This window comes from Macrotis lagotis, chromosome 7 (genome assembly GCF_037893015.1).
Source record: "Macrotis lagotis isolate mMagLag1 chromosome 7, bilby.v1.9.chrom.fasta, whole genome shotgun sequence".
Lineage (NCBI taxonomy): Eukaryota > Metazoa > Chordata > Mammalia > Peramelemorphia > Peramelidae > Macrotis > Macrotis lagotis.
In genome coordinates, this window is record NC_133664.1 from 50,428,077 (window position 1) to 50,449,512 (window position 21,436).

The following is a 21,436-nucleotide window of genomic DNA, read 5'->3' on the forward strand; positions in this document are numbered from 1 at the left end:
TTCTCATATGATTCCCCCCAACAAATCCTGGGAGAGAGGTGATATGATTATCCCCATTTTTTCACAGAGAAGGAGGCGAACAGCTTTAAGTGACTTGCTCAGGGTTACACAGCCAGGCCATGGTTAAACTCATATCTTCCTGACCCCAGATCCAGTCTGTACTACTACCACCACCAGAGAGCTGGGCTCTGCTCCTGGACTTGGCACTATCTAAATGAGCTTGGATTTTTGGATTGGATCAGTTATTTTCTAGCTATTGGTGAAGAATCTTGAGGCAATCCCACAAAACTTTGCAGTGGTACCTGAGTATGTCTCTGAAGGAAGGTTTAGAATTTTTTTATAGTTAATTTAGAAACATAAGTAAATTGCATGATAACAATATCTAAGATAATTTTCAAATAAATTAACTTTGAAATAAGGTGTGGAAAAAGAGTGTTAAACATATATTAAAGACCTATTTCATACAAGATATTGTGCCAGATAATTGGTGATGAAGTTCAAATATGATCTTAAGTATTTCAGTCTATGGAAAAGAATGTGGTCCCTTTAAAAGAAGTCACTGTCAGAGGCCAGACTATGCTACAGCAGGGCTTAGAGAAATATTTAATAAATCAACTTAAACAATGTAAGTAAATTTATACTAAATACTTGGTGATGGGGAAACAATTACTATCCAAATAGTCCATGGGGAGGTACATACACAAATAGAAGACCATAATGCAATTCTTTCTTCTTAGTCCCATGATGAAGGAAAATTCAAGGGAACCAAACAAAAATTAATAATTGATCAGGAAGGATAGGAAGAATAAGGCTGTCTCTCCCATTGATTAACAGCCTCAAATGAGCTGAACGTCAAGAGTTTTTGATACCAAGTTGCTCTGAAGCCTGGACACATTCAGATAACAGGACTTGAAACATACATTCCAAGGATTAGCTGAAAAGATCTTTTTTTAAGCACTGGAGAAGAAAAGCTTGCCTAGTGACTGATACCAGTCACTGGTAGAAAAATATCCATACTTAAGCATTTGAAGTGCATTAGATCTTATATTACATTATAGACCATCTTTTAAAATATGGAGCTCCTTTAAGTCTTAGCTAGTTTTAATTTTTAAAAAAAATTATATATTATCTGAATAAAAAGCAGTTAACTATTCCTCTGGGCAGTCTGGCTGTCTTGACAAGAAACCTATAATTAATGTATCACTGTCTCATTTGTGGAGACTTCACCTAATTGTAGGCCAAAGATCTACAAAGAAATCCACAGTAAATGCTTAATGAAAGTTACAAAAATAAGTTCACAAGGTTCTTGCAAATATTGCACCTATAATGAGCAGTCTGACCCTAGATCTGAAGGAAGATGGTTTTGGTTTCAAATTCTGAGTACGTTTGTACTGAGCTAATCAATTATACTCTCTGCTTTCATTTCCTCATTGGTAAAATAAAGTGTTAGACTAGCTAACTGAAAAGGGCCCCTAGAGTGAATTCTAAATCCTGTGAACTCCTAAATAGTAACATGAAAACGTTATTTAATCCTTGGAAAGATCTGTGATTTTTATAAATTGAAGACCTCTGGCACTTAAGTAGATCACAATGCCTCCAAATCTTTATCCTTGGCAACTCATGCTTAATGGGACCCCCACCCCCCCCAACTCTGGGTGGAGCTGATGGGAACTCCTGCCGAACTGGTTCCATAACTCTAACAATCACAGTTTGGGATTATTGATAGAAGACAGGGCCTGCTGGCAGTACAGGTTGGATCTGAAGCATCCCTGGGGGAGGGAGACAAGATGGGGATGGGGAACAAGGATAGACCCCTGAGGACCCGAAGCAGGAAGGGGCTTGGCTGTGCAGCACAAGTGGGCTTGGGAAGGCCCCAGTGCTGGGTCAGAGTAGTTATGTATCAGGAAGCCAACAGCCAGCTGCTGAACCTGACCCAGAGTTCTCTTCCTTTGTTCAGGGTACACATATATGCATGTTTTTTAGGCCTGACCTTGGGCACCTGGCCCTGCCCTTAATGTTCTGAATTCTCTTTGGTCAAAGAGCTCTTGCAACTGCTCCCCTCATTCTTTGACATGTCAAGAACTGACATCAGAAAATGTTCCCCTCCTATTCCCTCCCCAACAGTGGCATACCACAAATACCAGTGGCTGAAGGCCAGTCCCTGGGTACATTCCAAGACCACCAATGATTGGCTGAAACTGAATGGTTCTGATGGTAAAGGAGAGAATTCTTTATTTAATCAGATAAATCAAGAATAATTCTTCCTGCTTCTCTCCCAAAGCCAGGAAAGGGGAGAAGTATGATTCTGGCTTATGTTGATTCATGTCTGATGTGAGAACCCAAAGCTGTGCCCAAAGTGACCACCCTTCCTGTCTGGATGGGGCATGGAGAGCTGACCAGAAGGCTGGACAGCCCATGTTTAAAGTTGGCCCCTCACACATCCTGCTGGGGGCCCTGGACAAATCACTCAGCCTCTCCTGACCTTGGAGAGTTTGAACCCTGGAGCACTGAGAGAGGGTAGATCTTAGGGGTATCAAATTCAAATATTAAGGGACCCTTGCATGGGTACCAACTCAGAAAACTGCACATCAACATTATCTATGTTGGGTTTTTATTTTTGTTAAACATTTCCCAATTCCATTTAAATCTGGGTCAGAGCACTGTGGAGTGCTGGTGGGCCATGGGCAAGGTTCTGACACCTCGGGTGGAGACTAATAGAATAATGCTCAGTGAATTGTTGCATTCTGTATCGATTCTCTTCTTACTTGGACTCCACAGTCCAAACTCTACATTTACCAACCAGATACACTTCAGCTAGAAGTGGGGTTCCTAGAAGTAGACAGAGCCTGGGCAGAGGCAGAGCTCCTCAAGAATCATCCCAGCAGCCTCAAAGGCACATGGGGGCATACTAGCTTGAAGGCGGGTTCCTAGCATCTGCAGCTTCCAGTTTGGATGCTCTAAAATAGGCAGAGGCAGGTTGTGCCCCCCTGATGTTTTATTGGCCTGCTGAACTCTCATAAACAATGTAATCACCGAGGCATGGTGAAACCAATTTATTTCTATCAAAGTGAAATGGAGAAGTGAAACAACTGGCTGGAGAACTGAGACCCCAGAACCTGCCTTTTCTTGAATTAGTAGGATGCCTCAGGGAAAAGGCAGTTAATTGACTCAGTTTTGCTTTGGTGGTAGAGATGCGCCTTTATAGAGTCAGGAAATGGCTGGTTAAAGGCTCATGGCTCTCATTTATGGTTCAGTGGAGACTCCTCTTGGGAGGAATCTGTCTGAAAATGAGGACACATATGTCCACACACCCACATGTTACGTCTCGCCTCTTAAAAAAAGCCTACCTGCCTGCTGGCATCCTTAGGGCCTAGCTGGAGAGCCCAAGCCGAGACCACATTAAATCCTTTCACAATGAAGGAATCCGGGAACAAGGAAGCCAAATATTCTGCATTAGATTCTGGATACTGGTTCACTCTCATGTTATTACTGACGTCAATCAGGATTTTACCAACCAGCAGATGTCGGAGATCCCACAAAGAGGTATAATGTTCTCTATGGATTGCGACAAAAATGATATTTGTTTTGGTGAGGGCATCTTCATGATGGGTGACGTCAACCACGTGTGGAAAGAATTCTGAAGCAAATTTGGGGTTTCTGCTTCCTATAACCACATGATACCCACATCTGATGAGTCGAATAGTCAGAGATTTGGCGAAATCTCCACTTCCAATGATGCCTATTGTAACCTTACTTGCATCTTTGATCCCATTGATGCCATTAGGTAAAAATGTTTCATTAAGACTCTTGGGGCTTCCCATCATTGATATGGATTCCATGATGTGAAGACTTGTACAGTGCTAACCTAGAAAAGAAAAGAAAAGAAAGTATTTTCAAGTCCCTTCAAACTTTTAAGCGGCTCCACATGGAGTAAGATGAGATTTAGGCCATTTCAAATCAGCAGGGAACCAAATCAAGATCCCAGAAATAAAATAGGCCTCTGGAAATCTGGAATAGCTGCACAGACCTTGAAACCCACCACCTCTCTACCCTGAAGGAGGTGCCCTGGACTTGCTGTCTTATTATATACAGTTGAGATAAGCACAATGATCTGATTTCCCAGATGATAAAAGATCATATATCCATGAATGAGAAGGTCTAGAGAAACAGAAAAATGAACAGAAACAAGAATTAACAGCTGGCACAAAGAAATGAGAGGTGGGGAGTGGAGGGTGAGGTGGGGGAGGAAGAGCCACCATAAAATGAAGATACAAGAATCATGAAAAAGGCAGTGCACTAGAGCTATTTAGAACATGATCCAATATACTTGGTAGCTTCTACATGGACTGCACTGGTCCTGTCAAACTCAAATGGAAATGAGTTATTAAATCATAGGTAAAGATCTCTGCAAAGCTGTACATTGACTTAGAAAACCACATGTCAATTTATCTATGTTCCAATTTATTTTTATTTTGTTAAATATTTTCCAATTACTTTTTTTTTTTAGGTTTTTGTAAGGCAAAAGGGGTTAAGTGGCTTGCCCAAGGCCACACAGCTAGGTAATTATTAAATGTCTTAGATCAGATTTGAACCCAGGTACTCCTGACTCCAGGGCCAGTGCTTTATTCACTACGCCACCTAGCTGCCCCTCCAATTACATTTTAATCTGCTTTGAGCCATATGTGGCCCATGAACAGTGTGACCCATCTATATTACACTAAGTCTTATGAATTATTACAATGATTGGTGGTTACACAAAGCACCATGAATCATCAAGGCAATATTATATTATGGCTGAGATACTCTGTTTAAGAAGATAGAGAAAAAGGAAATATATTTCAGAATTTTTTTTTTTTTTTTTTTTTTTTTTTAGTTTTTGCAAGGCAATGGGGTTAAGTGGCTTGCCCAAGGCCACACGGCTAGGTAATTATTAAGTGTCTGAGGCCGGATTTGAACTCAGGTACTCCTGACTCCAAGGCCAGTGCTCTATCCACTGTGTCACCTAGCCGCCCCCAGAAAGATTTTCTTTAAAATAATTACAGTGGAAAAGTTTTCCTCTTGAATATGTAAATTTCATATCAATGTCAACTTGGCTTCTATTGTACCTGTTGGTACAAAATAAATCACTATTTTAACAGAAAATTATCTGCTTTAAGTTCTTTTAAAAATAAGATTCCATTATAGAATCCAACATAAAATAATTATGTGTGCCCCCCCTTCTTGATCATCCCATTCTCCCAACATTTGCCAAGATTCTCTATATACAAGTGCTATACTAGAATCATGGGATAAACATAGACAATGAAACATCTCTGCTCTTGAAAAGTGTATAAACACATTGTGGGAATGAGATACTGACAGAAAATTATAATACAAGACAGGGCAAAGTGTTATAAGGGCAAACAAGAGGTGGTAAAGTGTTATGACAATTTTTAGGATGGAGAGATCACTTTCACCTGGGGGAGGAGATGCCATGCAACCTCTTGGAGAAGGTAGCACCTAAGCTATAAGAAAAAGATTTCAGCATGGGAAATTGAGGGAAGAGGGGAAAGAATGGGAAATGTCACACAGGCAGAGAGGGAAGGCTGGAGAGTGGAAAGGAAGGCTGGGAGAGGGCTTTGGAGAAGGCCCAATTGAGACAGATAAAATTCAAGAGAGCTTTCCCACCTTTTTTTTTTATATAGCATATTCACATTTTATCCATCTGTCTATTTAGCTTCCAAACATATGGGGAGAGTGGTATGACAAATCCTAGTTCTTGGATGGGGACTAGAGTTAAAAATTGTGACTAAATAATTGGTTTTGTAGTGAAGTTAACAAACCTCACAAGGCTCAAAACCGTTTTACTTGCATGCATAGTATTCACTAATCCTCACAACTTTGCCAGTATGATTTTCATCTGCATCACTCAATAACAAGTATTTATTAAGCACCTATGATATACAATGCACTGTGCTAAGCATTAGGACTAACAAAAATAAAGAATGGAAATTCCGATTTCCAGGGAGCTTATATTTTATCAGGGAAGACATGATCATTTTTATAGACATGCAAAATAAGTCCAAAACCAAGATAAAACAAGGTAGGGAGGGTAGGTATTAGCAATTGGGATCAGAAAAGACTGTTAGGCAATGTGATATAATGGAGTGGTCTGTACTGAACAGTAGGACTGGCTTTGCCAATAAGTGGCCAACTTCAACTATACACTGTCCCCAATTCTGTTGCCCACTGGTCCTATCACCAACCCCACACCTCAGATTATTTTAACCATCCCTCTCTTCTGTTTCCTTCACTTGAGACTACACATTAATGGAGAAAGTGACACAACTTTCCTGATTCTACTGCAAACACAGAATTCCCTCTCAAATGGCCTTTTTCTGTAACAAGACATTTCTTTTTTTCTTCCCTATCTGTATTTCTGTATTATCCAATGTATTATGGACCTGATGGCAACTGACATAACTGATGACAACAAGAATCACCCTGAATCATCAAGGAAATATTAAATTATGGTCTTTACACTCTGTTTAAGAAGGTAGAAAAAAAGGAAATTTATTTCACAAAGATTTCCTTTAAAATTATTATAGTTGAAGTTTTCCTCTTGAATGGGTAAACTTCATAGTTATGTCAAATTCACTTTTATTTGAACCTCTTTTGGTATAGATTGAATCATTGATTTAACAGAAAATTATCTGCTTCAAAATCTTGTCTCTCTTCAAGAACGACAAAGCACTCTTACTGCAATTTAAGATCATATTAGCCTTTTTTTGGGGGGGGAGACCCTGGGCAAGTCACTTCACCCTGTTTCTCTCAGTTTCCTCATCTATATGATCTGGAAAAGGAAATGGCCAACCACTCTAGTATATGGACTTCTCATATTAGTGCATTATCTTGACAAGGGAATACAGAGAACAAGGACCCAGGTTCTGAATCTCCACCACCTACATTCTGTTCCTTCCAAATATTCCTTTCTACCATACACCCTGTTGATTCAGCATACCATATATACTTGTAATTGGTACTTAAAGCCATGCTCTTTTCTGTGATTTTATGTACCATAAACTGTCAATCATTTCCCCCTCTTGGTTGTTATTCTTTGCATATTGTACTTGCTACTGTTTACATTAGCAAGCTTGGCAGATCTGCACAGGCATATTCAGCTTCTCCCTTCCTCTCCCTTTTTGATTTAAAGTCCTTTTTTATGTACCAGATTCCAGAAAAAAATAATGCATGCATATACGCACATACACACACATGAACATATATATATATATACACATAGACATAAGTCTATATAGACATGTGTGTGCATATTTTTAACCCCCCTCAACAAGACATTACCTCTGTCTGAGAGCCCAATTCTATATTCTAAATCATGGCCCAGAAGTCAAATCTCCTTTTCAGACAATTCCTTCCTAACAAGTTGACTTCCAAAATCAACTTTATACTTCTAAATTCCCTATTATGAACAGTGATTAAAGTGCCACCCTGAGGTCATTTTTTTTTTGTTCATGGCTTAGCAATATTTTCTAGGTTTTTTTTAAGGCTATTATATATCCCCACCTGAATAAACAGGAGTAGGTAATGAGGTTTGTTAAGTCTTGGGAAGCTCTGTCACCTCCCAGAACTTGCCTTGAGAAGACTACCTGTGGTTTGGGTCAGAGCAATGAACTTCAGTGTTCCTCAGTGGGGAGATAACAATATCAGTGCTGCTGATGAGCTTTCTTTTATATGCTGGTATATCCTCTAATGGGACCAGTGGATTCCCACCAACATTCCTCTGAACATAGGAAGTTTTTTCTTGAGACAGTTCATTTCTCCCATATATAGAGTCTTAGACTTATTAGTTTCAAACAAATGTTTGATTGTTAGAACTCTCCTATCTTCTCTGTCACTTTCTACTATCTTGACACAAGTTACAAATTTTTTCCTCTCTACATCATTTCCCTTTGTTTTTTCCCCTCTGGAACCCCTCTTCTATTCTTTTTGGAACACTTCATTCTCTGGGTTGGGCTGAGGACCAGAAATTCATCCCTTCAGGTTTTCCACCTCCCCAGTTTGTGCTTTCATCATATACTTGGTACTTCTAGAACCATCCAACTTCAATCTCTGCCACTTCTCCTTTGGCCTTCCCAATTGCTTAGAGTGAGTTCCTCAGGCCTGTCTTCATTCTGGTTTAACCCTTGTGACTACCACCATGGTAAATGGCCAATTTGATATTGCAATGAGGGGCCAATTCTTGAAGCTATATTTATGGTACTGTTTTCTGAAAACAGGGCTTCAGTATCTGTTCAGTTGTGTTTAATTGGCAATTAATACGTTCCTTTATGTCCTAAGACAAAACCAGAACCAGAGGTAGGAGCCTCTGGGAGGGGCTAAGGTCACTGGGCTCTGCTCTCATCCCCACCATTTTCTGGTCTTTGGCTAAACTTGATGCCCTTACTCCTGAAGCCTATTAGTCTGAGAACTCTAATCAAATCACAACTTCAGCCTCTGCTAATGGACCATTTTATCTGTCCACTCACCATCTTTGTGATTTTTCACAAACCCTAATTCCCTTCCCTGACTACCACTCCCCTATTACAATGTAAGCTTTTGAGGGCAAGGCTAGGCTTCTTCATTTATATCCCAAGTGCTAAGCAAAATGTTAGACACAAAGTAAGCAGTTAATAAATTCTATTCATTCATTTACTTACTAACCCAAAATAATTTATTATTGCTATTAGGATGATTATTTCTTCTTGTGGTTGAGAAACACCTATCTTCTTGTACTTCCCTGAAGGATGAGGATATATATATATATATATATATATATATATATATATATATATATACATATATATTATATTTTTTTCATAGTTGAAAAATCCTAGAGAAATCATAGTATTATATGGCCAAAGGAGAAGTGGCAGAGATTGAATATAGTACTGAACAATTAAATTAAGGAATTACTTTTTTTTCTTAAAAATAAATAGGCATCAACACTGCAGCATTCTTCAAATGTTCACTTGGTTTCTTGTTGGTGCTAACAAAACATCTCATAGATCTTTTAGGAAAGGGAGTTGCAATGATACATTAAAAAATATCCAAAGATCTTTCTTTTGCCACAAGAAAGAAAATTTCTTTCCTCATTTTCATTTCCTGAATAAAAAAACCACAATGAGGTTTTCTTTTGGGAGAAAAATTAAGCTATATTTATTTTTCTTTCTGATCAAAGATCCAAATATATGTTTATGCATTTAATAAGTTAACTTTAGAAAATAAGCCAGACAGCCCAGAAAGAACACTTGTTTTCAAATGAAAATCCCCTTTGCTTTCCCTATTACATCATTTCTTGTAATGTTAACAGCTGACGTATCCCACTCTGAAGGATACAACACACTAATGGATTGTGTGGCCAGAGTTTGAATACTGTGAAATATTAGGAAATGTGCCTTTTTTTGGCTTTGTGAAACCAAAGCCAGGGATTGTCTATTTCTGTATGTCCAAAATCGACTTTTTAGAATAAATGTAATAGATTAGTAAATGCAATTTTAAGAAGTTATTTTTTTCCCCTGGTGTCAATGCTACTCTTTGGTATTGAAAAACTTGAGAAGACAACCTTTCTAGTTATAAGGATACCTATAGTTAATGCTTATTATTAAAGAGCATAGTTAAAATTAAGATAATGGTTTAAACTCTTTACATCTATTTACTCATTTGATGTTCACAATACCACTCTGAGGTAAATGATTATTATCCCATTTTAAAGGTAAGGAAACAGTCTGAAAGACATCAAGTAAGTGGCTTGGCCAGAGACACAAGTTATAATCAGAATGGGGGTGGGGGGCTGGCTTCCTTGATGCTCTGCCCCTTACAAGTCTCTTCAAGATTTAGCCCCTCAGGAGTTGAATTAAAAAAGTCTTACCCCACTGCAAGCAGAGGAGTGAAGGGGAGCAGGCATGACTTGGAGTTTGGGGAGGATAAAAATGACTCCAACTGTCTTCCTTCTTTGTATAAAATTCATTTCACAAAGCAGTTTTCATAGTATCTATGCCAAGAGGATTGGCCATGATCAGATTTACCCTGGCTTAATCCAGTCCAAAGCCTAAACTGGGAAACAGGCACCAGCCAGCTTGGGAAAATCCCTCCTCATCCCCTGGCTACCCCTAAAGCTTCAAAAACTGGCTATTGTTTTTGTGAGTGGGTATAGATGTGGGGGAGGACAAATTTTAGGACATAAGACAAACCATTCTCTGCAAAGTGAGGCTGATGGGCCCTGAGAAACCCAGGCCAAGTCAGCAGATCTGGGGGCTCTTTTGATAAATTCAAGCAAACTCTTTCATGGTAGAGAAGTTCAAAAATGTAACAATGACGATGATAACAATAGCTACCATGTTTCAAGCACTAAGCTAAGTACTTTCCAAATATCTCCTATTTGTAACAACTGGGAGAGAGGGGCTATCACCGTCACCATTGTACAGTTGAGGAAACTAAGGCAAGCAGGCTTTGGAATGAACTTGCCCAGAGTTTCACAGACTGGCCAAGGAGCCTGGAGAGTTCACAAAGCAAGTTCACATACCTTCTATAAATCATCATATACTTATGGTAAATAGATAGAACAGTGAACCAGGAAGTCATGAGTTCAAATCTCATCATAAATCTCCGGCTTTCTGCCAGTTCCTTCTGTTCTCTGCTTGCTTCCTGTCACTTCATTACCTCTCACCTAAGTCTTTTTTTCCTTTCAATTGATATTTTATTTGATTTTTCCAGTTATATGTTATGAAAGTTTTTCAACATTCATCCTTATGTATATTTTTAAGTTACATCATTTCCTTCCATCCTCCCTGCCCACCCCCTCCCCTTGGTATTGAACAGTCATCACAAGGCCTTTTTAACAGTCTCAGAACTGAGCTCTCTTAATCAGCATTTCCATTCTATGGTTATAATGACAACTGATAGTTATGTTTAGTGACATTGTTTGAAGGCAACCTTAATTTAATTAATCTCTAGATATCAGTCATTACTGTGTTTTCAAAAATATTAACCTTCTGTATCTAAAATCTAAATCTTGACTCATTGAGAACTTGAATTCAATCCAAAAAAGAACAGTTTAGAAACTATAGCTACAGCATGAATAAATTAATTCTCTATCTTAAAACTGACATGAGTTTTTAATTAAATATTACAAAAAGAAAGCACATTTAATCACCATGTTTATTGCCAACAACTATGGAAACATCTGAAGAAGTCTTTAGACACTTTTCTTTATTTCTTAAAAAACAACAACAACAAAAAAACCAACCTGTATATGCTCTCCACTATTTTTGGTTTTATCTAGGATGAGAGTTTGAGGTGAAGGGGAAGAGAAATGGACCACTCCCAGGATCCCTGACTTTGGCAAACACATCTAAGAAGGCGCTGGTCTTTGAGAAGATGGAAGATTCCATCCTGATGCACAGCCAGAGACTCACCTCCTCTGAGTTGCCCCAGGGACACTGGTCTCCTGGTGCTCTTTCCACCTTTCCTTCTTCTCTGTCACCTTCAAGGCTCCTCTTGGCCTCCAGTACTGACCTTGCCCTTAACCTTGGTGCTACCTCTCTATCTACTGATCCTGACAAGTCACCACCTTCTTCCTAGAAACCAGCTCCTCTCCTTCCACGTGGTTTCCAGGAGATGCCCTATACCATGCTTTCAGTCAGCTAAACGAGTCATCGTTCCCTGTTTCTTATTATCAATAGCCAAACTGCCAAATTCTCGTAGCAGACTTCTTGCTCCAATTTCCTCTGTTCTATGTTCACTTCCAGCCATTCTAGCTCAGGTCTGTATCACCTCTCACCCAAGTCTTTCTAATAGTCTCATAACTGAGCCCCCTTACTCTGCATTTTCCACTCTACAACCCACCCTATGTCCACTGCCATTATAACCATCATAATGAATAGGGTTTTTTACAGGTGATCTGCTCATCAAAAATCCTCAGTGGCTCCCCTTGGCTACAATATAAAATATAAACGTCCTTCATTTGGTATTTAGGCCTTCTCAAATGTTGCCCTGACCCATCTTTTCAGTCCTGTTTTAGCCAAAATGGATTACTCCCATCCCCTGATCTTGTTTCCTCCTGAGGATGCATAAGACTTGCATAGGAAGTCAGAGAAAACATTTGACATCCAGTGAAGAGACCTGGCTTTAAACCTGGCCGCAAACACTTACCAGCTGTGTGCTTATGGACAAGACATTCACTCTCCCAAGACCTTTAGTAACATGAGGATAATCTTATTGTGATGTTATCTGATGATGAGAGTGATTTATACATTTCATTGACCACATAAATATGAATTTATATTTTCTGGCCTCTACTGCCTTTAGACATTTCTATATGTCTTTTCCCAAGGACATGGTCCATGGGGTGGGCTCTAATTAAATTCGTCACTATCCATTAAAACCTTATTTCAAATCCAACTCAGGTAAGTGAGTTTTAGCTATTTTTAGCCTCAACTAAATGAGCTTTAAGCACTGGAAAAAGCTTTCAGTGTGCAGCAATGTTTTCCTAAGCTTGCTATAGTCAAGCCTCTAATTAAAAGGGCAGAATCCCCCCCTTTTTTTTTTTTAGTTTTTGCAAGGCAATGGGGTTAAGTGGCTTGCCCAAGGCCACACGGCTAGGTAATTATTAAATGTCTGAGGCCAGATTTGAACTCAGGTACTCCTGACTCCAAGGCCAGTGCTCTATCCACTATGCTACCTAGCCGCCCCTCAGAATCCCCTTTTAACTTGGGTTCTGAAAGCTTTCTCTCAGATAAGGAAGGGAGACTGAGGGGGACATATTACTCTAGGTCTTTTTTTTTGTTTTTTTTTGCTAAGCAAAGGGGTTAAGTGACTTGCTCAAGGTCACACAGCTAGGTAATTATTAAGTGTCTGAGGTTGGATTTGAACTCAGGTCCTCCTGATTCCAGGGCTATCCACTGCACCCCCTAGCTGCCCCTCTCTGGGTCTTTCTAAGGAAGGTTGATAATATCCTAGTCTCACAGTATTGTTTTCTCAAACAGTTCCCTACCGATGGATTCTGATTTGGGGGCTACTGGAATTGAATACCTTTTTATAACTATCACATGAAGTGAATTTGTACCTCTGTGACATTAAACTAAGCTAAAATGAATTTAATGTTTTCAGAAAGCATTTGTGGACCTATGGGAAAAAGTCCATAAACAAGTGGAGACACTTTCTAAAAAGCAAGAACGACAGTGAATATTATTTTGGGAAATAAGAAATGTGATTTGCTGAAGCAAGACTATTATTTGGCTGTTTATTTACAGTTTCTAGTCTATGAAAGTTGTATTATGAAATGCTCTGACACTGTCAAAACTTTCTGGTTATTTACAATGCATCCTCACTTGAAATATTTTCCCCTAAATTTAAGTTTTAAAATTCCTCTACTAAAATCTCACCATAGCCTCTCTGTGACTGTAGCATGCATTTTGGCAGGTCTTATACCAAGTAAACGGGGCTTCTTTCTAGTTAATCCAATAAGCATTTCTTAAGCACTTACAATGGACTAGGTGCTGGGTTAAGCAATGAGGTTATATATAAAAAGGAAAAATCAGTCCCTGCTCTCAGGGAGTTTCCAATCTAATGGGGGAGTCAACATGAAAACTTCACTGAACTGAACCGGACTAGGATATTTAATTATCAAACATTCTGGTTTTTTTTTTTAAAGGAATCATCTTTTAGTAGAAAAAAGTCAAATGACTAGAAAGCAATATTAGATCAGTCTAAGAGAAACCACTTCCAGTGTATTTCCTGAGATTCATACACAACCTTTCAGACCACTTTCCTATAATTTGCTTGTGGGAACTAAAACCTTCTCCCCCCAAGGATAATTGACTTGTCCAAGGTTACAGGGATAATAAATAACAACACTGGGATCTGAAATCTTTTGATTCTAAATCTAGTGCTCTCTCCATTTTACCTATTTATTAATATGTACCATCTAAGGGGTAAAAGCATTCCAATGGGGGAATTAGTTTGTCTATTGTCATCGGCTGATGCCACAAAATCATGATATTAGGTAAAACAGTGTTATTTGGATTGGTGGGTTTCAGAAGAACTAAGAATTTGGGAGATGAGGCTGGGGGGTGGGAGAATTAGGGACAAGAAAATAAGAGTTTGGATTAACTTTAATTTAATTTAATTTAATTTAACTTTGGATTAAACTGTGAGGAAATGGGAGGGGTAGATGCTAGGTGGAGACAGTTCTGAGCCAGCAGGGACTATGGAGTAGGAAGCATAAAATGAGGACCCTTCATTTCTGTTGAAGCTGAGCAACTGGGGATGAGTGAGGGAAGTCAACAAGACTTAAGCCGGTTTAGCTGGAGGCTGTATTGGCAAGTGAGGGACACCATGAAGCAGAAAGGAGGTTCCCAAGGTGAGCCAATGTGTGCCATGTGATCTTGGACCAGAGTCCTCACTTGTAAAATGAAGAGACTGGAAAAGACAGTTTCTTCCAGCTCTAAATCTTCCAATCCATGATCTTAACCTTGTCTGAAGTTGCTGAGGGTGGAGGTGGGATGGTGGGAGGTTTAGGACAGAAGGTGGTTATGCTTTGACAAAGCTGAAGGAGGCTGCAAGATATAATAGAAAGCAAGCTGGACCTGAGTCCTAGGGAAGAACTAGTTTAAATCACGGATCTGATGTTGCTGTTTTATGATTGGTGGGCAAGCCATACTACCTGTATGATATTCTGTTTTTCTCATCTGCAAATGGGCATATTGATTCTTAAACTATCCATCTTACAGGGTTATTACAAAGAAAGTTCTAGTGTTCTGAATGATGATGATGAGATTGGGTGGGATGATGCTCCAATCAAAATGATGACAGTTAACATTTAAATAGTATTTTAATTAAGGTTTTCAAAGTGCTTTATGTACAATAATTCTTTTGATCCTCACAACAACCCAGTAAAGGTATGTACTCTTATTTTCCCTACCTTTCAGGTGCAGAAATTGAGGCTGAGGTTCAGTGACTTGCCCAAAGTCCCTGCAGTTACTATTTGACTCAGGATTCTAATTCAGCTTTTTCTTATCTCCAGTTTAGTGCTTTATTCACTCTGGAACCTAACTGACATTTTATGCAGACTACAAGAGATTCTCGGCATGAAGGGGAGGTACAATGAAAATTTTCTGACTAAATCAGACTTAACCAGAAAAATTTACTCTTGTTCCCCAAGGGCTCCAGTTAAAAGTTTTACTGTACTTTTTTTTTTTTTTAGATTTTTGCAAGGCAAATGGGGTTAAGTGGCTTGCCCAAGGCCACACAGCTAGGTAATTATTAAGTGTCTGAGACCGGATTTGAACCCAGGTACTCCTGACTCCAAGGCTGGTGCTTTATTCACTATGCCACCTAGCCACCCCTTGTACTTTCAATAAATTAAAAAAAATCAAAACCAAGACAACTCATTCTCCTTTCATATATGGCAAGATCACCCAGAACTTCTTATTGTCTCTTACAAAGGGAAGAAAAGCAGATCATTCCCCACCCCCTATCCCACAGGATCTGAGATAACAGCAAAGGGTTCTGGGCCTCACAGAGCTGGTTTTGGCCCAGACAGTTTCTCTGAGGAGGAGAAACCATCTACAGTATGAGGTTTGTCTTCTCCCCCATTTAAAAAATTACATGTAAAGATGATTTTCAACATTCATTTACTATAAGATGTCGAATTCACAATTTTCTTCCTCCCTCTCTTCTGTAATCTGATATAGGTCATACACATACAATCATGGTAAACATTTCTATGGTAGTCATATTGTAAAAGAACAAGAACAAAAGGGGGGAAAAGAAAAAATTTTTTTTTCTATGGCAGAAGTCTGCCTTCTCCTAGGACAAGACTACTATTCCCCCCAACACTCTGCTAGCTGCTCAGCCTCTGGGGGACCAGGTCGAGAGGTTGCAGAGAAAGTGCCAACCTGCATTGATGAAGGAAGTCTCCTCATATGGGAGTTCCTGATACAGAGGTCTGGTCTCCACCCCTTATTTATATAGCACTTATTAGTTAACATACAGCATCCCGCCTGATCCTCACAGGGTTGCTATGAGGCAAGTGGTCCAAGTATTACCGGCTCCATTTCATGAATGAGTTAATGAAGCTTGCTGGGGGGGGGGGGTTTAAACCACTTGTTCAGGCAACACAAATAAATAACGAAGGCAAGATTCAAATTCAGGGACTGACTGCAATCCTGGTATTTTTTAGACTGCAGAGCCTCCTTAGATCTCTACACCAATCACATCTTTTAAGCATCCCCAAGTGAGCCAGATTAGGTTTGTCATCAGCTCCTGAATGAACCTTCCTTTGGTTCTGCACTCCTGCCTCTGTGTAGACTATTGTGCTTCTTCTCCATTCAAAGGCGGCATGAAAGAATATTCTTGAACCCACAGAGGCAATACTAACATCACAGAAGTGACAGTCGGACTTTGGAATGTCTGACATTCTGTGTCTTCTCTTCACTTCCCAGGATGTTACATAATAAGTGACATTCCACCTCCACGGCTGTAGAAGCAATTTTGTCTTCATATGGTATTTGTCAAAGGTCAGCATTCAAAGGGATCCTTATGGAATTTCTTCTAGCTGATATGCATGCAGTCAAATAGCTTTTGGTTCTCAATTAACTATGAGCCAGCCTATGCAGGGGTAGCTTGTATGAAACATAACCTTCATTCCTAAGCATTCATTTTTCTCGACCCTTTGCTGCTTCAGCTTAACTGATTACCCAGTCTCCTCTCAGAGACTTCCTCTTTCTTCCACTTTGAAGGCACTCACCTTCGGGCTCCCTTCTAATCTGACCTCTCCCTGCTCACTCCCCTATGCTGAACAGCTAAGTGGTGCTATGATGAATCAAGAAGACTTGGGTTCAGATCCAACCCTCAAGAGACTCACTAGCTGTCTGACCTCTGTTTGCCTTAGTTTCTTTCCTCCCTCCCAGGATTGTTATGAGCATCAAATGAGATATCGGTAAAGCAGCTAGTACATTCATTTATTTATGACTATTTATGAATGAGGCATGTTGTGAACTCAGATCTTCCTCCAAGCTCAGCACTTCATCCTCTAAGTCATCTAGCTGCCCACCTGGTGCATAATAAAAACTTGTTACTTTTTTCTCTTTCCTCTTCATGATCCATGTCTCACCATCCAAGCATGGGAGTCCCCTCTAGCTCTTTTTTTCCCCTTATACCCTTTCACTTGGTGGTCTTATCAGTTTCTACACATTCAGTTATCACCTCTACAGAAATACCGCCTAAATCAATATATCTACACTAATTTCTCTCTTGAGTTCTAGCCTCACTTCACCAGCTGCCTCTGCAAATCTCCCCAGGGATGTCCTGGACCTTTCTCAAAACAAACAAGTTTGACACCAACTCACCTTCTCTACTCTTTCCCTCCAAAAGCCTTACCTCACCAAATTCTTGTATTTATGTTGAGGAAAATTAAGTTTGTAATTTCAAATCATCTTTAACTTTTCATTCCAAATCCAATCATTTGTTATGCCTTATCAATTTGCCCTCCATGACATGTCTCCCATTTATCTACTTCTTTACATTCACATAGTTCTCACCGTAGTCCCTGTCCTCATTACCTCTAACACAGATAACTGCAGTCAGACTAGATTTATAGTCCCTTTCTTCTCCAAATACATCTTCCCCAGGACTACTAAAATAGCTCTGCTAAAATGCTAGTGATTCTTTATTGCCCTGAAGATGATACAAATTCCTCCATTTGGCTTTAAAGTTCTGTTCAGCTTGTATTCAGTTTGCCCTTCCTTATTTAGTTTGTAGGTCTATCTTTTCCAATCTCCCCTCCAGTCAAATAACTTGCTCACTCTTCTCCAAACTCAGCCTTTCACCTGAGGCAGTATGGCGCAATGGTTAGAGGGATGGATTCAGCTGAGTTGGGAAGACCTAGGCTCAGCTACATCTCTCCTTCTTTGTGCCTGTGTGACCTTGGGCGAAGTCACTTTCCTCTACTGTCAAAGGAAACGGTTGGATTAGACGATTTGAATCTGTGATTTCCTACCTTTGTCCCTTTCTTTTTACCCCTTTTTTGGTTGCTGGTGAAGAAATTCCTTGTTCAGTGTGGGCAGGCCACTTCTCTAAACCTTCCACCCTACAGAGTGGCCTAGGAAATGGTTAGTAACAACTGTTCACAAGAAATTTGGACTTATACTGCCTGAAGAGATGGTGGGCTGAAGAGCTTTTATGAACATCAATAATCTAGGAGGTTATCCAGTAGAATTCCTTCACTTGACAGATGATGATGGGAAGGCCTCAGTAGTTACACAACTAGTGCTGAGCTGTGGTTAAAACCCAGGACTTGTGACTCCCAGGCTAGGCCTCTTTCTCCAATACCGAGTTATCTCCCAGAAGACTCAGAAATGTGACTGCGCTTATTCTTTATCTTGCCTCTCCCCTCCCATCTCTCCAACTTTTCCCAACTTTTTCCAAGGTTATTTTCTCTGAGCCAGAGGATTTCAGTATTAAAAGACAAGACAAACTGAGTCAATCATTTGCCAGAAGGGCATTCCCTATGCTTTAAGACCCTACTGAGCCATCATCCATCCATTTCAGTACTTGCCCCCTATAACATTATTTTGCTTAATCCTGAATTTTCAAAGAACAAATTGAGATCCTAAGTGAGGGTATGCCTTTAGCATGTTTAAATTCTTACTTCTTAGTGGAAATGATTTTCTTTTTTTTAATACTGAACCTGTGACATCATCACCGTGGGAAGTTTTAGATAAGAAATTTCTACCGATGGTGTCAACTCTTTGATTTCTCTGGGGCAAACTAAGTCTTTATCCCTTTGAGTCAAACTCCCGACCTACTTACTAGGCCAATGATTTACACAGGTCTTTCTCATTTACTTCCATTCAGTCCACCTGTAACATTTACATTGCAGAATAAAAATAAACTCATCATGCTGAATTATAATTCTCCTTCCTTTCTCCTTTTAAAGAACTATATAGTGGATAGAAAGCACCGGCCCTGGGGTCAGGAGGACCTGAGTTCAAGTCCGGCCTCAGACACTTCATAATGACCTAGCTGTGTGGCCTTGGGCAAGTCGCTTAACCCCATTTGCCTTGCCAAAAAACCCCCCTTAAAAAATAAAGAACTATATAATGCCCATGAAAAGGTAGAACAAACATGCAGAAGCACCAATTAGGTTTCGTTTGGAGGATCTTAACTGGCAAAGGATTCTGTAAAACACCGACAGTGGCTCATCGGAATAAAGGTTTGCTTGTGAAACCTCTACATCTCTTATCTTACTCAGTATATTATTTACTGTTTCATTCGCCTTCAATATGGTATTTGGTTAATGCCCCCGACCCGAAGGTGGCCGCTGCTCGTTTTACAGACGGGGAACCCGGAGTCGGGGGGAGGCGCTGCCCTCCTGCCCAAGGTCACATCCCGCAGCAGACCTCAGACCGCGGCTCTGCCTTGGGGTGGCGGCTCCGGGGGTCTGGGCTGGACGCGGCCTGGGCCCAGGCAGCTGCCTCTGCCAGCGGGCCGAGGCGGACGGGGCGCTCGGGGGGCCCGGCCCGAGCCCGGGAGGGAGGGGCGTGAAGATGAAGGTCAAGGGGATGAGGCGGCCGGCCCTAAAAGTTGCCCCCGGCCTCCCGCCCCTCCTCCCCCCGACAGAGAAGCACGGTTCTGGGGCAGGACCCCTCCCCACGGCGCCGGGAGGTTCCCCCGGGGGCCCATCGGCCAGTGTGATTCCCGGGTCGGAGGGGGCCTCCGGGAGCCGCCTGTCCGCGGGCTGGGGCAGCTCGGGCCGGGGCGCCCCGGGCACCCGAGCGGGGGGCGGGGGCCTCACCTGTCTCCGCGGCGCCCCCGGCTCCGGGCTGGGAGGCCTCTATGCCCTCCGCCGCCGTGCCCGCCGCTTCCCCGGAGCAGCAGCCAGGGAGGAAGGCCGCGCGCCTCATGCCCGCTCCGGCTGCTCCGGCTGCTCCGGCTCCTCCCGCCGCCGCCGCGCAGGCTCCTCCCCCGGGGCACCTGGCTGCCCGCTGGGAGCCGGGTGCCCGCCCGCTGGGAGCCGGGTGCCCGCCCGCCCCCTCGAGCCGCACCGGGCCTGCGGGGCCAGGGCCCGCGGCTGAGGAGGGGGCGGCGCCTCCCGCCCTCGCGGCCCCCGGACCTCGGCTCCACTCGGGGGCGCTCGGCGCTGCCCCCCCAGGGACCCTCCAGACCCCTCCCCGCTAGTCCGCCTCGGCCCGCAAGCACCCCCCTCCGGGGCCTTCACTGAGCCGCGCCGCTGGGGACCACCTGCACCTCAAGCCGTAGGAACCCGCCCCTGAGGAGGGGGAGGAGGAGGGGGGAGGGGGAGGGGTGAGGAGGGGGTGAGGGGGAGGAGAGGAGGAGGGAGGAGGAGGGGGGGAGGTGAGGAGGAGGGGGTGAGGAGGAGGGGGTGAGGGTGAGGAGGAGGGTGAGGAGGAGGAGGAGGGTGGTGAGGGTTGAGGATGAGGAGGAGGAGGGTGAGGAGGAGGGGGTGAGGAGAAGGGGGTGAGGAGAAGGAGGAGGAGGGGGTGAGGGTGAGGAGGAGGAGGGTGAGGTGAGGATGAGGAGGTGGGTGGAGGTGAGGAGGAGGGGAGGTGGTGAGGAGGGAGGAGGAGCTTTGTCCTTTCTAGAAGACCAAGACATCGGAGCCTGTGAATTAGATCCCAGCAAGGGGGCCGTGCTAAGTCCCCAGCCTCACTTCTCCTCCAGAACCACCTGGATCCAGCCTCCAGAGATGAATCAGGACGACCCGAGAAGGGCCGAGATGGGAGGAAATCAGGGTGAAGCGACTTAGAATTGTGGAAAAGATCTTTCTTCAAGTCTTCTTATAACCGGGCCACTTAGACATTCCAATGGTTCCCGCCTTTACTAACCCTCTAGAAGATGCACCAAGAGCAACTTAATTTTTGTTAACTTTCGTTGACCCGGGGTGCTGATGCAGCTATAAGCACTGAAAATAAAACCAAAGCTGCGTGGCCCTTAAAATTATTTTCATCCCGGCCACCCAGATACACTGATGTCGCAGAATAAAAATGTAGCCTTGAGGAAACCATATATTTCTAGTTGTATAATATACATGTATGTATTACCACAGCTATATCTTAATGTATTGAAACAGAGTAATTCCACAAACATATGAATCAATTGAGCTTGGAAGAGAATCAGTAATTTTTCAGAAGGATAATCTATTTTTTTAAATATGAAAAAATCTTAAAGACATTAGAAGAGGATTTCCAAAACATTTGGGATGTTGACAATTTTTTTGGAGAAACTGGGACAGGCTCAGGGATTATTTAGCTCCCCTTCCCGTTAATTTTAATCCAAAAGATTGGGAGAATTGTTCTAAAACAATTCTTTCTGCCCTTTGCATAGTAACTACTTTTTTAAAAATACACATTTAAATAGAGTTTTATAGAATAAAAAA

General features: G+C 41.8%; 1 protein-coding gene across 2 annotated transcripts in view; it reads right to left on the reverse strand.

The window, feature by feature from the left end:
* Positions 1 to 21,436, reverse strand: part of STEAP2 (STEAP2 metalloreductase) — a 40,123-nt gene that overhangs the window by 11,590 nt on the left and 7,097 nt on the right. The window contains exons 1-2 of one of the 2 annotated variants that reach the window (XM_074192852.1): positions 19,835 to 19,911; positions 3,348 to 3,865 (exon numbers count right to left, since the gene is read on the reverse strand). In XM_074192852.1, coding sequence (XP_074048953.1) covers positions 3,348 to 3,839 — 492 coding nt within the window. In that variant the 5' untranslated portion in view covers positions 3,840 to 3,865; positions 19,835 to 19,911. Of the gene's footprint in view, positions 1 to 3,347; positions 3,866 to 19,834; positions 19,912 to 21,436 lie in introns of those variants that run through there. The other variant, XM_074192853.1, reaches the window with a different exon arrangement.